General features: G+C 68.2%; 4 protein-coding genes across 4 annotated transcripts in view; 2 read left to right on the top strand and 2 right to left on the bottom strand.

Moving 5' to 3' along the window:
• Positions 1 to 1,793, top strand: part of MICPUCDRAFT_51215 (voltage-gated ion channel superfamily) — a 2,744-nt gene extending 951 nt beyond the window's left edge. Inside the window, exon 3 of the mRNA XM_003061678.1 lies at positions 249 to 1,793. Within this exon, the coding sequence (XP_003061724.1) occupies positions 249 to 1,728 (1,480 nt within the window). The 3' untranslated portion in view covers positions 1,729 to 1,793. The remainder of the gene's footprint in view (positions 1 to 248) is intronic.
• A 70-nt stretch (positions 1,794 to 1,863) lies between these two features.
• On the bottom strand, positions 1,864 to 2,649 carry MICPUCDRAFT_41654 (uncharacterized protein; the record flags this gene model as incomplete). Its single annotated transcript, XM_003061442.1, has 1 exon — positions 1,864 to 2,649. The coding sequence occupies one exon, from the start codon at positions 2,647 to 2,649 to the stop codon at positions 1,864 to 1,866; it is 786 nt and encodes a 261-aa protein (XP_003061488.1).
• A 1,781-nt stretch (positions 2,650 to 4,430) lies between these two features.
• Positions 4,431 to 6,943, top strand: MICPUCDRAFT_62981 (uncharacterized protein; the record flags this gene model as incomplete). The annotated part of the gene is made up of 2 exons (XM_003061677.1): positions 4,431 to 5,444; positions 6,038 to 6,943. 2 exons carry the CDS (start codon positions 4,431 to 4,433, stop codon positions 6,941 to 6,943), a joined length of 1,920 nt encoding a protein of 639 aa, XP_003061723.1.
• Positions 6,944 to 7,180: 237 nt separating this feature from the next.
• The window catches only part of MICPUCDRAFT_51212 (uncharacterized protein), a gene marked incomplete at both ends in the record, with an annotated part of 1,700 nt that continues 705 nt past the window's right edge, over positions 7,181 to 8,175 (bottom strand). The window contains 2 exons of the mRNA XM_003061441.1: positions 7,181 to 7,521; positions 7,781 to 8,089. Coding sequence (XP_003061487.1) covers positions 7,181 to 7,521; positions 7,781 to 8,089 — 650 coding nt within the window. The remainder of the gene's footprint in view (positions 7,522 to 7,780; positions 8,090 to 8,175) is intronic.

Raw genomic sequence — 8,175 nt, 5'->3', positions numbered from 1 at the left:
GCGACGTCTGCAGGCACGACGTCGTCACGGTGAACTACGAGAGCTTCCACCTCGCGATGGCCGCGCTCGCGCGGAGGTGCGTTCTGTACACTGGTCCCCATACGACCGCGTTCGCGTGGTGAACGCCGATCCTTAAGGACTTTCCCCGGCGCGTCTCTCCGCCCACCCCTCGCTTTCAATCCCCGCCTTCGACGCCTTTCAACTCCAACTGACGCCTATGGACTGCCGCGATGGCCGCTCGCGCGCAGACGCGACGAGATCCGCGAGGAGAAGCGGCGCGAGAGAGAGGAGAAGGACGGGACGAAGCGACGGACGCTGAGCGACGGCACGACGGTGTCGGCGACCCCGAGCGCCGTCGCGGACGCCGAGAGCGACAGAAAGTCGCCGCGATCCCCGCGCGGGGACGGCGCGTCGGTAAAGCAGTTTGGGATCGTCGCGCGCCTCAGCGCGCGACTGCGACGATTCTCCCTCCGGAGTATGTACGCGCGGAAAGATCACCGCGACGGCGGCGGCGAGACCGCGCCGCGGACGCCGACCGAGCGCGCGCGCCGTCCCCCCCACTCCCACTCCACGATGCGAGCCGCGGTGTGGGATCTGATGGACAACCCAGGAAGCAGCGAGAGGGCGGCGGCGGTGGCGGCGTTCGTGCTCTTCCTCATCGTCTACTCCACCGTGACGTTTTGCGTCGAGACGGTGCACGGGGTGTACGACGATAATCTCCCGTACGCGTCGTTTTGGTACGTGAGCGAGGCGATATGCATCGCGTTCTTCACGATAGAAATCGCGCTGAGGGTGTGGGCGTGCCCGGACCGGAAGAAGTTTTTTCAAAACGTGCTGAACCTGGTGGACGTCGTCGCCGTCGTGCCGTTTTACGTGGACCTCGTCGTCGCCGCCTCGGGGGGCGACGAAGAAGTCGTCGGGCTCAGCGTCGTGCGCGTCGTCAGGCTCGTGCGCGTGTTTCGGCTGCTTAAGCTCGGCGGCGGCGCGCTCGCGATGTTCGGACGGACGATGGTGGACTCGTCCAAGCCGTTGGGCACGCTGTTTTTCCTCGTCGCGCTCGCCATCGTCGTGTCGTCGTCGATTTTGTATTTTCTCGAACGCGGACGCTGGAACGAGGACATGCTGTTCTGGGAGCGGCCGGTCGCGTACTGGTGCGACGTCCACGTGTCGAGCACGACCGCGATGAGCTCGGCGAGCACGTACAGCGCGGGCGCCACGTCGGACGACTGCAAGTTTAAGACGCTGGGGGACACCGCGTTCTCGGCTGTTTTTTCGTGCCCGTACCGGTACAAAAAGAACCCCAACTGCTCGGGCGAATACATGCAGAGTCCGTTCGACTCCATCGTCGTGTCGTTCTGGTGGGCGTGGACGACGATGACGTCCGTCGGGTACGGCGACATCTACCCTCTGAGCATCGCGGGCAAGTGCGTCGGTGGACTCACGATGTTTTGCGGCGTGTTGGTCATCGCGTTGCCCATAACCATCATCGGCGCCAACTTCACGCAGGCGTTCAACGCGAAGCAAAACGCGCTTCGGCTGAAGTTGCGCGCGGAGCGGGGGGCGGCGTACCACGGGAGGAAGAAGAAGCGCGCCGCGTGGACGCAGGGCGTCGAGCGCGCTTCGAGCGGGAGGGAGAGCGTCGACGCGAGGAGCGTGCGTCTGAGCCTCGAGTCGTCGAAGGAGGGAGAGGCGCCGACGACGACGCCGCCGCCGACGACGACGGAGTAGGAACGACCAGGGCGCGCGGTAGTACACGTAGCGACGCGTCAATATTATATCGTAGCAGAGGATCCATCGACCGCGTCCTTTCCTTTCTATTCCTTTCCGTTCCGTACGTCGCGCGTCCATCGCGTCGCGATCGCGTCACATGATCGCCCGCCACGTCACTCCCACGGCGTCCTTCCGCAGCTTGAGGATTATCTTATCGCGCGTCGTCCTCCAACTGGACAGGTCCCAGATCACCGCGCCGAAGGTCCGGACGCAGTTAAACCGCCGCACTGCGGGCGTTTTCGTTCTCAACTCGTCGTCGGCGATGGTCTCCCCGGGGGGGTAGTACCCGGTCACGACGATCTCGAAGCCTCGCGCGGATTTCTCCCCGAACGTCACGCGCACGTCCGCGCGCGGCCGCGTCGCCGTCGCCGCGGCGCCGACGCCCGGCAGCTTGAACGTGATCGTCAGAAACGCCGCGCCGTTGTCCTCGAAGTAGTACTCCCTCAGCGGGATCTCGGGGGCCTCGTCGCGCACCTCGCGCTTCAGGAGCGTCCCGCCCGCGGGCGGCAACGGCGCGGGGGTTTCTCGCGCGGCGTCGCGCGGCGGCCGCCGCGGCTCGTGCGCGTAGTAGTACGCGGACGACGCGCTCTTCGGAGGCGGCGACGCGCGAGGCGGCGCCGCCGGCGCCGCCGGCGGACGGATCTTCGTCCCGTTCGGCGGCGGCATCGGCGCGGGGAGGTCCGCGCGCGCGGCGTCGTCGTGATGGTGCGCGTAGTAATACGCGGATTCCGACGGCGGTTTCTGACGAATCGTCGCGCGCGGCGACGAGGGCGCGTCGCGCGCCGCCGCCGCCGCCGACGACGACGCCGACGCCGGCGGCGGCGGCGCCGACGCCGTCGCGGCGGTGGCCTCCGATTGAAGTTCCTCGAGGATCGCCATCGCTCGCGCGCGCGGAAGCGACGCGAACCGCGCGCGGGACCGCGGGCGACCGTCCGTTCCGCGCCGCGGGAGGCAAACCGTCGCGAAACAGTATCTCAGGTGCGTTCATACAAAAGTTTTTCACCCATTGCCCGGTTTCAAGATTTGATCGCGTTCCATTTCAACTGACCGGAGAACTGTTTTTGAGCCGCCCTCAGGCGCGCGCGGCCACCTGACCGCACGGCACTCATCACAACCGTTGACCGAATCCAAATCTCGGACGTGCCGACCCGCGGCCGCCGCAGTCGTCTCGGGCGCGGACGGAAGAGGAACGGACGACCGGCGGCATCGACGGCCGGTCCATCCGCTCTTCTCCGATGGCGCCCAAGGAAGAGCCGCCGAACCTCCACGTCGCGCTCGTCGCGGAGATAAAGGCGGACGCGTACTGCGCGGCGCCTACGCCGGATGGAAAATCCGTCGTCCTCGGCGAGCACGACGGCCCTCTGCGCGCGTACTCCACCGACGACGCGTCGAAGCGCCTGCTCGTGGAGCGCGCGCGCTCGGAGACGGTGAACTGCGCGCTCGTGGCGAACGACGGGAAGGACCTGTGGGTCGGCGGCGCGAGCGGAGATCTCACCGTCTACGACGCCGCGCGAGGGACGAAGAAGGTGAAGCCGTTCCAAGCGCACGCCAAGGGGGTGTGGTGCATGTGTCTCGGCGGGAACGGGAAGTTCGTCGTCACCGGCGGCGCGGACTTTGGCGTGAAAGTGTGGAACCTGAACTGCGACGTGCTGTCCGCGTCGAATCACCACAGCGGCGCGGTGAAGGCGCTGTGCTCGTTCGCGGGGGACGAGAACCACCCGCCCGCGATTTGGACCGGCGCGCAGGACGGAAAGACGTTCCGATGGAGCGACGACGGCGACGGCCTCATGGAAGCGGACGAGGGGTCGTTCCTGAAGGGCGTCGGCCAGAGCGGCGTGAGCGCGATATGCGGCACCCCGGACAATACGGAGGGGTGGGTCGGGTACGAGAGCGGGCGGATACGCGTCTTCGATCGCGCGTCCGGCGCGGTGAGAAACGACATGCAACGCCAAAAGAAAACCATCTCCGCGCTCGTCTCGATGGGCGAGTGCGTGTGGTCCGGCAGCGGCGATCACACGCTCGTGGCGTGGAACACGAAGAGTAAGCTCCCGGTGTACTCGCTCCCGGATCAGGGCGGGTTCATACGCGGCGCGATAAGAGTCGGGTGGTCGATGTGGGTCCTGACGAATAAGAGCGTCAGGGTGTGGGCGGCGGAGAGCAACGAGAACGACCTGAAGAAGCGCCTCGGCGACAGCGAGAAAGAGGTCGAGGCGGGCGAGGAGGCGCTGTCCGAGGCTGCGGAAGAGCTCGAGAAGACGTCGGCGCGAGCGGCGGAGGAGAAGGAGAGGTTAGAGAAGGAGTTGGAAGCGTCCAACGCGGAGAAGCAGAGCGCCGAGGCGGAGGCTCGGGAGAATCAGGAGCGCGCGGACCGAATCGCCGCGGACGCGGAGCGCGCCGCGGAGGCGGCCGCGGAGGCGGCGAAGGAGGCGGACGAGCGCGCGGACAAGGCGCGGCAGGAGCTCCAGGACGCGCTCGACGAGGAACGAAAGCGCGCGAACGACGCCGCGGACGCGGCGGAGGCGGAGGCGAAAGCGGCGGCGGAAAAGCTCTCCGCGGAGGCGCTCGCGAAAGCGGCCGCGGAGCGCGAGGCCGCGGAGCTGAAAGAGCAAGTCGCGGACTTGCGCGCGGCCGCGGAGGCTGGCGGCGGCGAGGCTGCGGAGATGGCGAAGAAGCTGAACGAAAAGACGGACGAAGCCGCCGCCGCCGCGTTGAACGCGGCGGCGGAAAAAGACCGCGCGGACGCCGCCGAGCGCGCGGCCGCGGACGCCGCCGCCGCCGCGGACGCGAAAGAGAAGGCGCTCGAGGAGCTGCGGGATAAGATCCAGGCTGAGCTGGACGAGAAGACGAAAGCCCTGGAGGACGAGGCGGATCGCTTCGCGGCGATGGAGAAGGAGAAAGAGGACGTCGAGGCGGCGAAAAAACTCGCGGAGGAGGAAGCCGCGGCGGAGGCGGAGAGAGCCGCGAGGGAGGCCCAAGAGGCCGCGGACGAGGCCGCGCGGATCATCGCGGAAGCGGAGAAGACCGCCGCGGAGATGAAGGCTGCCTTGGAGGAGGAGCTCGACGCCGCGCGCCGCGCCGCGGAGGAAGCAGCCGCGGAGGCGGAGAGAGAAAAAGAAGCTCTGAACCAAACCCTCGGCGCCGCGAACGACATGGCGGACGCCGCCGCGGAAGAAGCCGCCGCGGACCGCGCCGCCGCGGAGGAGGCGAGAGAGGAGAGAGACGCCGCGATCGCGCGCGCGGAGGCGTCGGAAGCGGACGCCGCGGAGGCTGACGCCGCGCGGTTGACCGCCGAGGCGAACGCCGCCGAGGCGGAGCGACGCGCCGCCGCCGCCGAGAAGAGAGCGGACGCCGCGGACGCCGCCGCCGCGAGAGCGACGGAAGCGGCGGAGGCCAAGGTGAAGGACGCGCTCGACGCCGCGGAGAAGGCGAAGAAGGAGGCGGAGGAGGCGGCGCGGCAGCTGGAGCGCGCGAAGCGCGATTTAGACGATGTCGAGCACCGGCTCAAACGCGATCTCGAGGACGCGCGGCGCGACCTCGAAGCCGCGGAGAATCGCGCGCCGAAGAAGAACCACGACGAGTTCTTCGAGATGGAGCGCCGCATCTCGAACCTCGAGGCGGAGCGGCAGGTGGCGGAGATCGAGAAGGAGAAGCTGCGGCAGCTGAGAGAGGCGGCGGAGAACCACAGGCTCGCCGCGGAGGCGAGGGCGGCGAACGCCGTCGCCGAGGTGCACAAGAGCCGCGCCGCCATCTCGCGCATCGCGTCGCTCGAGACAGACCTCACGCGCGCGATCGCGGAGCGCGACGTCGCGGTGGACAAGTACGCCACGGAGATTCGCGCGGTCAAGGCGGAGAGCGATCTCGTGCACGCGAAGCTCGAGGCTGAGCTGGACCTCGCGTTGAAACAGCTCGATCGAAAACGCGCGAAGAAGCGCGCGCACAAGAAGCAAGCCGCGGAGCTCGCGTCTCGGTGAGACTGCTCCCCGTACGACCCCGTTCGCGTGGTGCACGCCGTTCCTTGAGGACTTTTCCCGTCGTCACTCTTCACCCGCGCTTCCCTCACAACGTTTGACCGCTAAGACGTTCGACTGACCGATCGCTTCACCTACGCAGGCTCGCGGACGCGGTGGCGCTCGCGCAGGACGCCGCGAACGGCGCGGAGCGCGCGATCGTCGCGGCGAGGAACGCTGCGGACGAGGAGACGAACCACGTGCTGTTCGAACGCTCGCAGGAGACGGCGAAGACGGCGGCGGCGGCGGCGGCGGCGGCGTCGAACGCGGCGTCGCTCGCCGAGGCGTTGGAGCGTAAACGCCAAAAGAAACGCGCGTACAAGGAAGCCGCGCGACGGAACGGGGACGACCGTGACCGCGCGCAGGCGGCGCTGTCTAACGTCCAGAAGCTGTACGACGGCGAGGTCAACCTGGCGAAACAGATCGCGGTCGCGACGGAGGAGGCGAACAAACTGCGCGCGCGCGTGCGCGAGCTCGAGGCGGCGTTGAAGCAGGCGATGCGCGATTACAAAGCCCTCGCCGCGGATCTCCAGGGCGAGCGCGAACGCGGCGCGGAGGCGGAGCGCACCGCGGAGCAGACGCAGCTCGAGTGCGAGAACCTCGCGAGCGCGCTGAACGCCGCGCGAGGCGAGCGCATACACTGGGAGCACGAGGCGGAGAGCGCGAAGAAGATGGCGGAGGAGTACCTCGCGCGAATACCGCCCGCGGGGAAGCCGTGGGAGCCCGCGATTCCGTTGGACCGTAGACTCGCCGGATGGGGCGGCGGCGGCCAGGTCCCGGTCGCGGTCCGCGAGCAGATGCCGGATTTGGGGCCGATGCCGGTGTTGGACCGTCGGTTGGAAGGGCGCGCGAGGGTCGTGGAGGTTCCGCCGCGGCCGCCGAATGCGAACGCGAACGCGAACGCGAACGCCGACGCGGCGGAGACGACGACGACGACTGCGGACGAAGACGCGGAGGGAGGCGGCGGGGACGCCCCCGGCCCGCGCGCCGCTGGAGGTCGACGGACGCTCGTCGAAATCAACCCGCCGTCGGATTTCGTTCGTCCGGCGGGGATGTCCACGGATGAAGAGGAGCGATTGCGCGCGTTGCACGAGCGGGACCGAGACTACAGCAAGCGGCACCTGGACAACCGGTACGGGAGGCAGATGTGGGACGAGTACCGGTGAGCGTCGCGGCGACGCGCGAGCGGAGCGTTCAGTTAATTTACTTCTCGTCGCGTTGATACGATGCGTAGTCTACGTCATACGCCGACGCGTCGACTCTCCTCCGTAATAGCCCAAATCGACCGCCGCGAATCCGCGAAAGCGCAGACCCCGGAACTACACTGGTCCCCATACGACCGCGTCGGCGTGGTGAACGCCGATCCTTAAGGGCTTTACTTCCCGACGCGATCGATCGATCGATCAATACGGATACCGCTTCCCCTTGGGCATGTACTTGATCTCCGCGGGCACGGGCTCTAACCCCGCGGGCGGGACCGCGCTCAGATCCACCGGGTCCGCGTACGGGTCCTCGAACAACTGTATCACGTAATCCTTCGGCTTGCCCTTCATCTTCGGGTACAGCCGATCGCACTCCGCGAGCACCTGCTCTTTCCTCTGCACGAGCACCGTCTTGCACACGTTTCCGCTCTCCTTCTTGTCCGCGCCCTTGGGGACTTGGATCACGCCGATGCCGTTCCACGTGATGTTGAGCGGGCCCGTGAGCTTCGTGAGGATGTTGTACGTCTCCACCTCCGTGTCCTCTGCGACGACGGACGACGCGCGGCGGGCGAGGGCGAGGGCGGCGAGGGTGGAGCGCGTCGTCAGCGAGCGACGATCGATGGATAAGACCGGGCGGAACGACGGGATGGATGGGCGACGGGGGAGTCTCGCGGCGAGAGCGACGCCTTCGCCGCGGCGCGACGCCGCGAGGAGGGAGGGCCCCGATGGAGGGAGACGCGCGCGTCGCGTCGCGTCGCGCGAGGGAATCGAAGAGGTGGGTGGAGCGGAACGACGACGCACTCGCGAGCCCCGGCCAGCCTTCCGCCTCCGCGGTGATCTCCACCACCTCCTTGTCTTTCTCGTAGTCCGGGTCGAACTCTTTCGCCCACGCGCCCTTCTTGCCTCTGACCACGACGGAGCGGGAGCCGCCGCGGACGCCGCGCGCGGCGGCTCGCGGACGCGCGGGGCGCGCGGTCGCGCGCGGGGCGACGGACGCGGCGGCTCCCGCTCCGTCGTGGTCCGTGGCCAGACGGGCGCGTGGGCGATAGAGTTCGACTCGGACTACGAGACAGATCAGGAGGTGGTGGAGATCAACGCGGAGGCGGAAGGCTGGCCGGAGCTCGCGAGTGCGTCGTCGTTATGCTCCACCCACGTCTTCGATTCACTCGCGCGACGCGACGCGACGCGCGCGTCTC

The sequence above is a fragment of the Micromonas pusilla genome, assembly GCF_000151265.4.
Source record: "Micromonas pusilla CCMP1545 genomic scaffold MICPUCscaffold_10, whole genome shotgun sequence".
NCBI lineage: Eukaryota > Viridiplantae > Chlorophyta > Mamiellophyceae > Mamiellales > Mamiellaceae > Micromonas > Micromonas pusilla.
The sequence above is the reverse complement of the archived record's forward strand: the minus strand, read 5'-3'. Positions and strand labels throughout refer to the sequence as shown.